Genomic DNA, 16317 nt, shown 5'->3' with positions numbered 1-16317 from the left:
TGACTGACACCCCTTTTAAATAATCATATTATTTTCTTAACTAGAGTTCCCATAATACTTCATGGGATGTAAACTAAGTATAATGTTGTTGTGGATTCAGTGGTGGGCGGTGGGCTATAACTGTTTTAGGTTGTATTTGTTCATATTTTAACAGTTTAGCATCATTAAAAGGATGCCAAATCAGCTATTAGCAGTTCCTCTTTGTAGTGTAACCATATATGTGCAAACAACTATCACTGGATTATACCTGTAATCCACCTGGATTACACTAGTGGATTATCTGAGGTCATGACCTCAGTATTTCTAAAGTATGTTGCAGTTTCAAGTCCCTGCACTTGCAAATTTTGTAAAGTGCTTTAAAGGGTAATAACACATTAAAACAAAGACACAACAGAAAAAGAGAAACAGAAAGGGACAGAAGCACAATTCAAAGAAGGCACAGACACTTAAAATAGCACAGAAAAGGACAAGATATATATGGAAACAACAGTAATGAAGCTCAATGTCTTAAGGCTGCTTTAAACTGCTTCAGAGCTGGTTCAAGATCAACAGGTTGAGGCTGTTTAATGTTTAGGTGCATACAGTGTAATACAAATGCAAATGTAATGCAAAGTATTAATTATGCAAACAGGTAATTATTTGCTGCTCCTAAAGTTTTTTTTTTTTGCTCAGAGCTTCATCTTCAGCAGTAACTGCTGCTTTTTTAATTGTCTGAATTGACTGTCAAATAAAGCGTTATGTTAATCAAGCTAGCACTAGCATAAGACGAACCACTCTGCTCCTTCCACCACTGACTCACCCACCCAGCCCTTCACCTACGACCTCATCATGACTTGAGCAGTAAAGAAGGATCAGGAGCTTGCTAGCCTGTGAGTCAGCCACAGAAACGTCCTCCAGCAGCTAATACTAGCTCAAAGCCTTAAGTGAGAGGAGTAGTAGACCAGAAGTGCCTTCACATAATGACTGACAGCCATGAACTCCCATCTCAGACTTTGGCCTTGTCTGATTGGTTAGAAGGACCAGGCTTATTCAAAACATTTACAAGGGGATCCCTCTGCATTGCTTTCAGGCTGTTCAGTGGGTCTAGGTCACAGAGTTTAAGTACACATTTTGTATCAGTTAGCATAAAAACAAGAGCTCTTAATTTAGAGGCTAACACTAAAGTGGTTCTAATGCATGCAGGGATTGCTGGTTATGTTAAAGTAATGCTTTGCTAAAAACAGAAATATAAAGTATTTTGACACAGAGCATTTCCAAAAACTATGACACAATAAATGACAACCAAACCGGACCAGAACACAGTAACAATCGTTTCATATATAACTGAAACCACAAAAGCCATTCAAACAGGGGCAGATTATACAGTAATGCCCACTCTCTTAGTAACTAAGGAGGCTGTAGTGGATGGCAACTGCCCAGAAATAGCTCCTGCTGCTCTGCTACAGCTCAGTTGTGTGAGATTATGTCACATAAAATTGAGCTATTATCCTGCTAAGTGTCCCGCAAAATAAAAAATGCCAAAAGCTTCTAAAATTAATACAACATCTGTCTAAAATGAGGTACAATACAACAACATGAAAACAGTTTCTTAAGCTTCTACCACACTGTTCAAATGTTGTGATGTTTGTTTGTTCAGGAAAACTAAGTGTACAAAAATTCCTCCGATGATGAAGTTTCTGTGGCAACATAAACTTCTTTGCACCAGCGTGGTTAGCCAGTCAGTAAGTCTGATTTCATGTCTTTGAAATGACCATGATTATCATTTTCCAGTTGGTAATTACAGCTGACTTGAGCAGTAAATAATATGTTTCTGAAAACCAGATAGATGTGTGACGTCAGCCACAGTCCATCATTAGAGGTAACTTAGCCCTGAGCTTGAAGATGCACACAATTTACCCTGATATTACCAACTGTGCCTGTCATACAAAAGAAGTTCAACACTCGACAGCTATTCCATTCAACTGCTATTCAACTATTCAGAGTGAAAATTATATCCATTACAGTAAGAAGCCTATTATACAACACCATGTTGAGCTGTCATATGAAATGAACGCCTGCGAGTGGACTCCATAGGAATCCTTTCAACATGATATGAATAAATCTGAACACCATGCCTGTGATGCTGTATTCCTGTCATATAACATAGTTAATATATTTAACAAATATACATAAGATTAATTATGATTTGACAAAATAAACCTACTGCAATTTTGGTTTAACACATCACTCGAGCTGGATATTTACATCAAAAAACAATGCATGTAATAAGTAATTTCACTTGTAAAAATGACAATATTACAATAAAGTTTGGTGAGGTTTTGGCACAAAAATAACTCGGTTTTGACAAAGGCTGGCTGGCTTGGATTCAAATAAATACTTTTAGAGGACTTTCATCGTCATGGTTACAATAATAACCACATGGGTTATAGAACGATAGTGGTCGTGGCTAAAAGAAATAATGTCAATACAAGGTTGGCACGTTGCGTTTCTTGGCGACGAGACAGGCCAGGAGAACGCCATAAAAACACAGAAGTAGGTCTCATCCAGCAAGAAGCACTGCTGAGCACAAACATGGAATAATGGAAAACGGAAAGCCTCTGGAAGGTAATGTAGTCACACCCACCCTAAGGGGGGTGTGTGTGTGTGCATGTGTGTCATACTCATCCCTTCTACCTCCATAAATCAGACTAAATAACTAAGCTGCTGAACAGTAAAAGCTATATAATGCCTGGTGCATCTCCTAGGTAATTTTACCATGTTTCCATTCAGCTTGCAGCATTGCTGAGGCTCATGTCAAGTACAATGCAGACTGATGAAAGGTGAGGTGAGCCTGACAAGCTGAGTGTGAGATGTGCTAAACTGACCACAGTACAGAGGATAAACCTGTTGGATTCAGGCAACAACATGCTCTGTCCTCTGGCCTCACCCTCAGGTCACACTCTACATGAGCAGCTCTGCCAAAACACTGCATTTTTTTTTTTTTTACAGGATTTCACTGTTCCTTTGACTCAGTTCTCACAACAATGTCTGAACGTGCAAAAATATTTCAGCTTGGAATCAGCGGTCCTCGTCACAGTTAATTCCACCACTGACCTGCTGCAGAGAGACGCACTGCCTCATGGACCAAAAGCATACAAATCTGTGTAGGTTCACAAAAAAGTGAGTGCACACAAATACAGAAATGTGCACACTCACCGATTTCAGCAGATTTCTAAAACCATAAGTACTTGTTTTGTAAATCTGTCTGTATGGAGCTAGGAACTAGTGCTCAGGTCTGACCTCCACTGCCACAGGTTGCGTGTAGACGCGCCTTCCATCACCTATTTTCATACCTGTATCTGTGCCTGCTCTGCACTTGTTAGACCTGTCAATGAAGTGAATGACAAGGACAAAGCACACAACAGAGGTTCACACTATCCAACCACTCCTACCAACAGGATTCACTTTAGTGCAATTAGCCATGAACACTGTTGCAGTGGGTTTTCACTATTAATGCACTGACTGCAGAGACTGAGAGCGTCACTCAGTCTCCTCGGGAGAATAACAGTCCGGTCAAAGCTCAAACTTTCAGAGACGTTCACGCAAGAAAGCTGCACTGTCCACATGGGCAGGAGCATTATGAGAAAGACTACATGAAACAGTGATGAAGGGTTCCGTGACGAGCCTGGCAGACAACTATAAGGTAAAATTTGAAAGCTCTCCTAAATTCTTAGGTGACATTCTCCTCCTCCTGAGACAGCTGTTCTCCATTTAGGCTGACAGCCAGTGGACTGGAGAGCCACCAAAAAGTTAGCGCCTTTCAAAGATGAGGCAACTCTTCAGATGCAAGTCTTGGAGATGGGGATGTCTGATTTGCTCAAAGAACAACACAAGGACGTTCGGGTGAGTGAGATTTGGATCAACACGGTTGACTGGATTTAAAAATACAAGACATTTGGCAATGCTACTATTCCCAGCAATTCCCTCCATGTAAGTGTATGAGTCATTGTTTACTTTCTATGAACTTTAGCAAGAGCCAGAGAAGAAACAGATTCTCCAATACTTGGCCAGTGTCTCAGGACTGCAACAACAGACTACACAGACCCACATCAGAAGGACTGCCTTGTCCCACTGCTCTCACTTGTCTCATTGCCTTGGAAGTGAACATCCATTTATTTTTGTACCTTTGTCAATCTTATTGTGGATTATAATAATAATTATGACAGCAACAATACTAATAATTAACTTAAAGAACAAATAGATGAAGTGAGAGAAGGCAGTGCTACTAAAACAACAGCAACAACAGTTAAATAATATAAAACGAAAGAATGCAAAGATCAAAGCAAATAAAAGTGACAAGCTGAAAATCTGTGTGTGTGTGTGTGTGTGCGCGCGCGCGCAGGTGAATAATTAAATGGCTGGTTTTGTGGTTCTATCTGCTGATTGTGATGTCCTGTTCCTGTTGAGGGGAGTGTGGCTGTAGAAACTCTGTTGACGGCCGTCTCTGTGGAAAGCTGTTTGGACATTTTGCAGATAGGTGCAGCATTTAACAATCAGCATTAATGCTATTGATTGTACACAGAGGTATGCCGGGTCTTTGTGTTATCTTTGCCTCAGGATACTCCTCTCCCACTGCCTGCTACTCGCTGTAGTGCTGTTGTTAGTCATGTCAGTGCTGTTGTCAGCTCTGTATAGGTAGTGAAGGGATACTGTAAATTAAAATGCTTTTGGATTTTAATCAGATATAGCAAGATGTGTACATGCTAGGATGTTTATTTATCAGCAATGGTAGGTATGCAAGTATTTAAAGGAGCATTTAAATAATTAAACTGTTGACCATGACCTAAATCATCACCACTAAAACTACTACTACTACTAACAATAATAATAATAATAATAGCAGCAGGCGTTTTGGCCCTTGGCTTGGCTTAAAATAATTTGGCCCTTGGGGAAAACTAACTGGGGAACCCTCCTATATATAAATATAGCAGAATGTTAGCACTGAATACACTCCAAATATATCCAGGCACTCTGCCAAGATCCCAAGTTATGATTGCTGCTCTGCACTGAGATCCAACCTCATCAAAGATCAGAAAATTAAATTAGAGATTGACAGCCATGGCTAGAAAATATTTAGCTATGTCTCCTTTCACCAAATGGTCTTGTTATATGCACCTGCTTCCCTTCATCTGAATCATCATGTGGCTCATGTCACTCATGCTACAGACAGACAGACATTTAAATCTGTGTGGTGTAAGTTCATGAACTGGTGTTTTGGACAGCCGTCAGCTCCTCAACAACTCTACAAATAAGCTGCACAGGTGGAAACTACTGTCATTAGCCCTCATATCGCTGTCAACAGTTCAGCCAAAATCAGAGGAACCCTTTCTTTGCCCGTCAGTCCACTTCACCTGATATGTAAAAAAGTGTTCTGACACATAGATCATCATGATGAGTCCAGTGGAAAGCTCTGTCATTCTCCCTCTCACAACTCTTATCCTGAAAATGAGAAAATTTCAAATGTGTAGCAGCTCCAGAGCAGGACAGTTAATTATAATGATATGAATCTAAACCTGCCAGGCGTGCACAACAGGCACCACATCTCACATCAAAAACTTACCTCCAATCTGTGTTTCCACAAGATTTGGTAAAACTTTTGCATAGACAGAATGTTGAGAGAATACACCACATTAGCTTTTAAACTGGTATAAATCAACATCATCTGTTCGAATGCCACAGAGGCCGCTCCACCACAAAAGACAGAAAAACAGTTACATGTTTACCTTCAAAATGAGCAAAAACATCAGCAGCCTCGATTCAAATGTACAGGTTGTCAGAACCACTTATCAAAGTGAACACAGCAGTACCAGTACAAGGTCTAAGGGCCTGATTCCCTCTAGACTGCCTGCTCACATTCAAAATGGATGTGCTCACCAAGTCAGCTGAATGAAATAAAATAATAATGATGAGAGTTAATAATACATGGATAGACATGAGTGTCAGCAGTACTGGACTGGTATGAAGAGTAGGGATTGTGACCACATTGTGTTACCTTCAGGGACCTATAAAATAACATTTGAGCTCAGTGCTGTCCCCTCATTCTCCTTAAATGACCCTGAAATCTCCACAGACGTGCACAATATCCCCATAACTGAAAATTACACTCATTTTGAAAGGTTTAGCTGAAATTACAAGGTTAAAAGGAACACTTTAGTGGCACCAAAATGATTTTACATAAAGCACTTATGAAACATCTGTGTTAGGTGTCAGCACTCTGGTTGGTAAAATCACATAGCATAAATTAAAAGGTAATGAGACAAAGGAAATTTGAATATAATTGCCTACAACTTGATTCAGCCTCCTGACTACTGTATTCCAATGCTGTGTGTGTGTGTGTGAGTGTGTGTGTGTGTCCTACAGGCCCAGTAACCTAATGAGTAGTTATGGGGTCTGGGCACAAAGACAAAGGATGACAGATTCACAGGTAACTCTGGCAGCCTACTTGACGTCCTCTGTTACACTCACCAAACAATTGAATGTGCTTTTATCGTCAAAAAAAAAAAAAAAAAAACACTGCAGTATTGTCCACCAGCATACATATTACCCCAGCAGCCTTACCTCCTTTGACATTTCTGTTTTTGTTCTAATGTTCTATGGAGGGATTTACATCACAATCGAAAGGGAAGCAGTCACAACCAATCTAAAAGTTAAGATTTTATTGATATATAATGTTTCTTAGTGGGAAGCTTGCATGCCGAAGTTAAGAGAAGATGCCCTATATCGTATAAAGATCCGAAAATTTAATCTACGATGTGTGTAATATTGGCGCTAAGTGAGGGAATATCGAATTACCTTAGTTTTGAATTGAGTTTGGCGACCAACGCTCTGGAAACAATACCGAGCGGCACGTATCGGAGCTACATCACAGGCAGCCAGCTTGCAGACCGATAAGCCCCAACAAAACCACTTATTGTCTCTTTATGTTAAATACAGTCAAAGGGCAACACTAGTCTTCAAACCAGACACGCTTGTCTATCACAGGTCTAATAAAAACGTCGCTCGGTGTAATAATAGCAGGCGTCGCTCACCTCTAGAAATAGCCAGAATGTCAGGGCTAAATCGGCCAGTGGATTCCTCATATCTCCGCCGGTAGGAGAGTGAAAGCCAAGCTCCGCTTCTGGAGAAGAGAAAGACGAGGAGGAAACGCTCCTTAATCACTACTTCGGTTTCATCCCCGCTACTGGAAACACCCAGAGATCAGATCCAGCTGGTCCGGCGCGGAGCCCTAGGGGTGACGGGACGGATGAAGGCAACCTGGGTGACGGTCAGACGTTCCACAGACGGAGATTGATGGCATGGTGGGAAACTGCATTAGCCTGTGATGTTGGTTTATTCCACGCCCCTTTTACCCAGCCACCCCCGCCCCAAACACAAACACACAGTTTTATTATTAATTTATTTAGACCATATTTGTCACTTTCATTGTCTAGTAAAAGGGGGAAAAATAGCGACAGCACAGAGCTCGCAGACTACTAACTTAAAAACCTCTTTTTGAAGAGGTTTTTGTGCATTTTTGTAGGCTGTGTAACTTAAAAAAATAGTATTGCATCTCCCCCATTTCTAACAATTTCACTCTATTCTATTTAAGTTTTGCATGAAAAAGATACTGTTGTATTCTAAGAGGAAAGTTATTCATAAAGATGCCTTGGGTTTGAATTTGTACTTCAGAGTAGCCTGGGCTAGCAGTAGCTAATGTGTAAAGGCTAACATATAGCCATTAGTTAGCCTACACATACACAAATAATTACACTACAAAAATATGTAGTTTAAGAGCGAAATAACAGTAAATAAACAACAAAAATAAGACATTACATATGTCACATATGGTTAACTATGTCTTATCCTGTGGCTAAACATTTTTGAGACTTGCATGAAAAATGGTTGATGCTAACTGGGTGTATTAGCTGCAGCTTGACTAGCATTGATATGTAACTCACAACAAGTCCTCCAACCCTAGCTACCACACAGGTCACTTATCCATCATTGTTTTTATGGGTGGACAATTTCAAATAATTTCACAAATAATTATACATGAGATAGTTCGCCAGTAACAGCTTTTATCTCATGTTGAAGAAGAGATGTCTAGGAACCACCGATTCAAGACTGCTTTGAGCAGCTGGACATTTTCTGCACAAGCCTGCCGCTCTTCTCCTCTGCATTGCATTTCCTGTGTGTACCATTTCTGACTTTTGCATGGGACTGGCCCTAGCTGCTAGGGTGTTTTACCTGAGCTTTAGCAAGGTAACCCTAGACCTAAGGTGGAGAGGCATTTTCCAAATTCAAATACATAACTCTTACAAAAACTGACACCAAGGTCAAATATAGTATTTTAAAAGAGCAATACAGTTTTTAGCTCCTTGTATTTGTTTTATTGCACATTTACTGTCTGGCTGTCTGCTCACATCAGCAGCAGCAGGCAGATGTATTCAACAATAACAAAAAAAGCTCTTACACTGTAACCTCTCAAATGATGGACTCAGGAACAGGGCTGAAAGGAACATGCATATTGGACTTGGTTAGAAGTGGGACATTATAAGGCAATTACATGTCAGGCTGTGTTTTCTTTGCAGTTCCTCTGACCCTGCTGGGTAAAATTATGATGTATGCAGCTTTTAAGAATAATTCTTAGGGAGAATAATGGCATTATTTTATTTTTATTTTTTATTTTTGAGAATATTTTTTGCACTATTTCCTTTAGTTGGCAGGAAAGACACAGACAAACTGAGGATGATGCTATATTATATGTGTGTATACAGTGTGTTTCAGCCAGTAAGAAACCAGGGCATTCATCCTTTTTCCCAGATGATTGACAGAAATGAAAGCAACACACATGGTTTATCAGACAGATATATATGTATTTAGCTTAATAGATAGCTAAGCAATAAGGGATCAGATAGTTTCTTTTACATATAGCTATGTATTATATGTATAGTCTTTCTATAGCAACAGTTACTTAGATCCTTTCTGGTTTGCTAATGGCTTGCAATGGTTTATGGTTTGTTATAAAGTGCTCTGTACTGTTTTCTCTGTCCATTCTGTCTTTCTCCATTGTCTAATGATCTTTCATCGTACCAATGCGACTAGAGTGAGTATATCTGAGTGGCTTCATATGTCAGTTGTGGCACTGTAATGGGGTGGTTCAGATTCAGCACCATGGACAGTGCCTGATCAGAACCAGGCGGCTGAGACAGAAGGAGACAGCTGGGACAGATGCTGATAGGAGACACAGCAGAATATGCAGCACTGGCTATTTGGTTGATCAAACAGAGCAGGAAACATGTCATTTGTATGTTCTAGCCATTGCTTCAGGAACACCACTGAGTAATGAGGCCAAGGTCGGGGATTGGAGGTCACATGACACACACTCGCCCAAAAAGACTTTGTCTTGTTAACAGGGCGAGTCATTATTAACAACATTAACAATGTCTCCATTCTGTTAGTGTCACATTAAGTCATGACAGTGTGACAGGGACTGACCAGGACCCTGAAACTGAAGCAGGTAAATAGAATTCATCATTAATTTTATTATTTACATCTGTGGTTTTCCTTCTCTGACATGCCAGAATGTCTGCAGTGAAATAGGCATATTGTAGTATTAGTATAACTACTGGGAAAATTGAGTCTTATTTACTTTCTTTATGTGCTCATTCAGTTAATTTTTGACTCAAATCGCCTCATTAATCAGGGAGAGTTACAATGTTTTGGTGCAGAAAATACACTCAGTTGGCCGTTAATTAGCTAGATGTATCCTAGTAGATCCTACCTTCATGATGTGTAGTTTGTGCTTAAACTGTATTAGAGAGGTGTTGACTCAATTGTCATTTTGGAGGCTGCAGAATGTGGTGCCACTGAGCTGTATTGCGTTATACAGACAGATATTTCTATTATTTTGTCCATCCCATTAATATCAATGATGGTAGGCTAAATAACAGGCACACCACATTTTATAATTCAATACAGTTCAATACAAACTCACAAACTACATCATCCAAAATTTTCATCCTATACTGGCAGTTTCTTCTGTGCCTATATATACATATTAACTGCCTGCAAGAGCTAATATTGTCTAGGCTTAGTTGGCATTATTACAGTACTCCTAGCATCTGCTATTTCACACAGTGTTTCCATAAAAACATTGGGAATAAGTTGAACTATAACTCTATTTCCAGTAATTTACTTAATTTCTAAATACAAAAAAAGCTCTTGTGTAAGATGACCCCCCACGCACCCTTAGTTATTGATTATTGGTTAATAGCAAACCAGAACAGTGGAATATAGGACGTTGGGTATATAGAGGTGATGCTTCCCTTCTACACTTTACCCTATTCCTCTAATCAGAGATGGAATAAATCTGCTTAGCAGGAGCTGGTTTGAAAAATAAGCCCAAACATTGATTTTGGACCATTTTGTGGTATTTTGCATTCAATATATATGTGTGACCATCAGATAGGTTACCTGATGGCTCTCGGAGTATTTTCATTTAAAAAAAAAAAAAGTATCCAACACACAAGCGCGGTATCTACCATCACTTGTCTAAACATCCAAACACCTGCTGTTACACCAGCTATAAGGGTGTGGCCAGTAGCGTATCCTGTGTTGAAAGCCTTGGTTATTACACCAGTGTCACACTTTGTACGTTTGTGTATTCACTATTGATTTCAGTCTGCTGGTACCAGATGCCAGCAGTTAACATCCCGTTGTGTGGATGACAAGCCTTTATACTTTGCTTTTGTTCCACTCTGGAGGACACACATATAGAGACTGTCAGCAAGAGGGGGAGTGTTGAAGTGTTGTGTGTGTGTGTGTGTGTGTGTGTGTGTGTGTGTGTGTGTGTGTGTGTGTTGCAGAGCAGCAGATTCTGACACTGACAGAAGAGGAGGAAAACATAAAGCTGACTGTTAATGTCAGGGAAAGGAAATGAACAGCACACAGAGCTATATGGACAGCTGTAATTGTGGTATCCTCTGGGAGAGAAACCATGGTATATATAATTAAAATAGATTGCATTTATCTTGAATAATAGCTGTGGTAAGCACTTGCACATGCAATACTTTGATCAGAAAACAACAATGTCATGTGAAATTTAGCTGGTGATATTTTATTTATCTCACAGTCATTTTTATGATCATAAAAAGCTCACTTTCAGACATCACTGATTTCCATGCTGAGAAGCTGTTTTCTGTCATAACTCATTCTGAGATGCTAGCATCACAGCATGTGATCTGTAGCACATGCCAGTCTACATTAACGAACCTATTAATTTGCAGCCATGTTGTGACAGAGGCTGAATATAGTTAAGTTTTAAGATTATGTTTTTTTTTTAATGGAATGAGTTAACACCTCATGCTTATTCGTTTTCTTTTCAAAAGTGAAATGAGACGATCAATGTGTGACACTGTGGTGTTCGTTTTGTAGTTTTAGAGGATTTATTCAACACAGTTTCCAGAGAATAATATGGTTTGTGCCTCCCTTAAATGTAACTAAATGCATATTTAAAATACCTTTCATTGACATACGCTGGGTAGCACGGTGGCTAACAGTGGTGGAAAGTGATTAAGTGGATTTAATCAAGTACTATAAGAAAGCAATACTTCAGCAGTATGAGTATTTCTGTTCACATTATACTTCTACCCCACTATATTCCAGAGGGAATAGCTATAGATACTAGTCATTCATACATTAAGATTTTTTTGTACAAAACATATGGTCAAGTTATGAAATATGATGCTTCAGATTTTTTTTAAATTGTGGCATTGACAATGTGTTTCCATCTCAAAAAAGAAAAAGCCTAACTTAACACTGCATATAACAATGTGTATTGTATTTTCACTTTCTTAATTTACTTTTTACTTAGTCATTATAAATCTTCCACAAAATAGTTTTGGATGCTCCTATAAAACATTATAGGAGGGAGGTATGATTAGATGTGGCTCTTGTTATTTGGCGTAGTGTCTGCATTGCATGAGAATCAGCCTTAGTGCTAATAGGAAAAATGTTCTGGGGAGAAAACACACCCATCCACCCACCCACCCACACACACACATACACACAGGCACACATAGATCCACTTTAACTGATTCTTCAGTGCTTCAGTCTTTCATCTGTTTCATTTCCAGCAGTGCCCCCAGACAAATGAACCCTGATGTAGTAATTACTGGGTATCAGAGGGTATAAACACTCCAGTCCATGTGGCAGAGATTTGCTGCACAATTCAGAAGATTAGTCAGCTATTTCGCTGTGTATCTCAGTGGGTTACATTAACACTGTAAAGGATTAACAGCAATTTGTAAGCCCACTATAGGACAGAAAAATCAAGAAAAGGCACAAAGGTAAGAAAAATAGGCATAGAACAAAATACATAGATAAAAGTAGCATCAACAAAGTGCTATAGTCAAATTTCACTGAGCAGCTATCTCCAAAATTTCCATTTGTGTATGAAACTGATTTATGATGCTGGTATGGAAGGAGGCAGCAGCATCAAGCTGACGGATGAATGTGACCTCAAAGACGATTTTGTCACTGAAGATGATCTGAGCTGTTTGTCATAACCTTCTTGTTAATTTCTCAAGGAATTGGTTTCTTTGTTGCCAGGTGAATGACAACCAGGGAGCATAAATAAATGGTGATAAGAGCAAGACTGTCTTTTAATAACCTTCGAGCTGTCTACACCTATCAGCCACAACATTAAAATCAGAGTTATCGGTTTCAATGTTATTCCTGAATAGTATATACACCTGATTGAGCAGGTGTGAATGGTGCCTCCTGGAGAACTCTCACCTAGCACTGAAGGAGATAGCAGCTGTCTAGGTGTTTTTAGCAGATTTACCAAAGAGATATCTCCTCTCTAAACTTTTTATATTAATTTGAATAGCTGTTTGAGGCCAAAAGAGGTTCAAATATAAATGTTTCTAACAAAAACAAGAATTATAGAAAAAAAGCTTCAGCACTGTGTTTTTGGCTCTTTTCTCTCCCGGGAATCCTCTCACAACTCCTCAGATTTTCCTGGGGACCCTCCTGAGCCACAGCTGCCCTGTAATGCTGTACGTATTCATTTATCAAGATTTGACAGTTACCTTTTCAGTGTGGAGATGTGCAGTTAATCAAGTACAGAAACCAAGTAAATTAATTTAGTAAAACTTAAAGGACTAGTTAGACATTCAGTCTCAAGTTTCAATTATCTTACTTATACCACAGCTGTATATGTTTATTATTTCATATTTTTGGGTAATAAATTTATTTGGCCAAGCTAGCAGCATGGCTGTAGCAACAGCAATGTTGGTCTATGAGTCTGTCAGTCTACTGCATTGGTCAGACTGTAACAACAACTACTGGATGGACTGCTGTGAAACTTTGTTCAGGCATCCATGCTCCATTCTGGATGAATTACACCTTACTTTTCATCTTGTGCTATCATCTGGTCGAATCTTTAATCTGTCCAGTATTTTGGATTGCCACCAAATACCTGGAAAACAAATGACATTCCCAGCAGCCTGTTGTCCGTGGCAAAGCTGAAACCAGTTGCTCTCTGGCTATGAGCACCCAGAATGCTGATGAGGCCGCTACATCAGAGCTGTGCAGTGATCTGAAAATGTAGCACACCCTTCAGCCAATTAGAGTTAAGAATCAGGATGTTGTGTTGCTATGGTACAAAGCAAGAATGCACTGACCAATGACATGTGACTGAAATGTGGAAAATACAGCAGTGGCAATGCTGCAAAAGTCTCCTGGAAGATGATTAAAATACAACACAATGAAGGCAAAAATGATAATTATAATGGAACTATCAGATGCTAACTGAATGGTTAAATCAATCAATAATACCTGCTGGTTTCCAGACCAGCAATGATACTCAGGTGAGTAAAAGCAGGTGGAAATTTATCTGTATGAGCTGTGTCCATCTGGGTAGAGATTTGTTTTCCTCCCCAGCAGCTCCACTTCTCTCTGCTGGTGACTCGTTTTGTGCTCTCGCCTCTCAAATTCCCCCGTGCCACTCTTCTGTTGTGGATTGTTTACGGCCTTCAGGCTCATCTGTGTTTTCAGTTCGCCCTGTTATTAAGCTGATTCAACCTCAGTTTGATATTACTGTTTCTACACTCACTTTCTATCTGAGGCTGCCTGTTGGTCTCTGTGGATGTTGTGTTGTTGTATGTGTACTTCAGTTGCTGCTGCTGCTGCTGCTGATTCAGTCTAGCCTCCCTGGAAACATTAAAACTGCACCAGGACATGTTTGTGTGTACTGTAAAAAATGTACTCATTTATTAGTCTAAACCACAAAAAAAAAACAGAATCTAGTCCTATGAATTTTGATGCTATATATCAAGCTGGCTTAGTAAAAATTAAACTTGGTACAGTAGTTAACTGACATGTATCTGAAAACTCTGAACATCAGTCCACATCAGTCCAACTCTCTGACACTTGAGGTCCACATATTAAAACTGCACTAATTAGTATTTTTTACATGGACAATGGATCAAATGACTGTATGTAATGTGGAAGTTTTCTGTTTTATCAAAAGAACATCCACACTGCTACCAGCTCCGCACCATCAGTAGACAAAGCAATTAATAGACTACAGCTATATTCATTAGTATTGGTCTATTGTTTAAACAAACACCAGAATAATATGAAAGATGCCAAATTCACATTAATTTCTATACAACCTGTATCTGCAAACATCATAAGCAGTGTGGGTTATTTTTGAATATCTGTACACAGTTGAATCAACTTGGGACCAGATTTACAAGTCATGGGTTTATTATACATTGGCTGTGTATCATAAAAAGCATCTTACTCTTAGGTCTTGTACTGTAACAGCAGCTTTTTTCTACTAATGAACCACAGTGTTGTCAGGGGACAGACGCTGACTAATGCCTACTGTCATCCTGCTAACACTGTGTGTGGGTGTGCTCCCAAGACGGAGCTTCATGACACAGGAGGGTAATTGGTGTCAAGTTTATTCAGTAGCTATATACTTGACACCATATAGTGTTAATGAATAAGTTACACTATAAAACAAGAATTAATGTACATAGCTCCCAGCATCTGTCTGTGCGTCTGCCTCTTCATATCCCTTCTACTGACCAATCCATACATACTGTGCATTAAGTTTCTTAGAGAAGGTACACGCATTTTGTTTCAGACGTTAAATATTGAACATGTATAAAGAAAGTCACCAGGTTGCATCTCAAAACCACTGGGAAAATGGTCTAAAGGAAACTTGTGAGTAACATTTATTCATTCATACCCCTGAGCAGCACCACTCAGTTGCCGAGCAGCGTGCATCTGCACAGAGCTGCTCCCAGCAGGAAGTGTTTCAGGAAGGCAGCACAGTGCTCTGCTTAATTTCCTTCATCCCAGTGTAAAAATAGAAGAGAGTGTTGAGCTGATATTCTGTAGATAAAAACAAATGTGTTTTTTCTGTATTTTATAATCAACATCCTATTTACTCTCATTTATTCACTTTGCTTTAAATTTATGCCAGAAGCACTTGCAATTTCAATAAACTTATTTCTTAATAGGGGATAATAAAGTTTTCTCTTCTCTAAGACAAGCTACACAGGCACTCAAAAGATCAGTTATTGATTTTGTTAAGGAATGCTCTGAGCAATATGATCCTTTCCTCCACAAGGCCTCGAATTTGAGAACCATTGCTGCCATCTAGTGGTCACTTGAGTTAATGTTGCAGCTCAGCAATATGTGAAGAGATATGGTTTATAAAAACATGTCCTTTTCCAGGTTAATGAATTTACTGACTTATAATTAACACAGACTACGATCAATAAGCCCCACTCCCCAGTAATAAAGAGATCAGATTAAAAATAATATCCTGAATTAACTTTAAAGTCCATCATCAGTAGTAACTTTGACATCAACTTCTTAGCACAAGGTTCACTTACCGGAGCTTTCAGCCACATCATGGTCTTCTCCAGCAGATGGAGTTGATCAGTTGGTGGTCAAACTGTGGTGAGATTGTTTCTTTTCAAAGGTGACCTCTGAGATAGCTCCTGTTAGCTCCTCGCTCCTCCTCCTTTCTTCCACTGACTCCTGGTCATCTACCAAATTCACAGTGGATGCTGTGAATGTGCGTGCAGAAATGTGCATCATAAGTTTTGCATACTGTTGAATAAAAGCAATTACATTTGAATTTATCTTGTAAGGTAAAGGTAAATTATGGTCAATCAGTTCAATCTCTAAAATGTTGCTTTTGGTTACACACACTAGAAGAAACTAACACTAGGAAATTCACCTGGAAGCACAAGAAGACTGGCCACAAGTTAC

The 16317-nt window shown here is 39.3% G+C and overlaps 1 protein-coding gene across 10 annotated transcripts in view; it reads right to left on the bottom strand.

The window, feature by feature from the left end:
- vopp1b (VOPP1 WW domain binding protein b) overlaps positions 1-16317 on the bottom strand; it is a 96705-nt gene that overhangs the window by 45592 nt on the left and 34796 nt on the right. For 3 of the 10 annotated variants that reach the window (XM_051066896.1, XM_051066895.1, XM_051066894.1), the window contains exon 1: positions 7068-7361. The exons of the other annotated variants lie outside the window; for them this stretch is intronic. In XM_051066896.1, the coding sequence (XP_050922853.1) occupies positions 7068-7118 (51 nt within the window). In that variant the 5' untranslated portion in view covers positions 7119-7361. Of the gene's footprint in view, positions 1-7067; positions 7362-16317 lie in introns of those variants that run through there. 10 annotated transcript variants of the gene reach the window in all.

The sequence above is a fragment of the Lates calcarifer genome, linkage group LG24 (genome assembly GCF_001640805.2).
Source record: "Lates calcarifer isolate ASB-BC8 linkage group LG24, TLL_Latcal_v3, whole genome shotgun sequence".
In the NCBI taxonomy this organism is placed as follows: Eukaryota; Metazoa; Chordata; class Actinopteri; family Centropomidae; genus Lates; species Lates calcarifer.
Note: the sequence above shows the minus strand (reverse complement) of the source record. Positions and strands in the feature narration are given on the sequence as shown.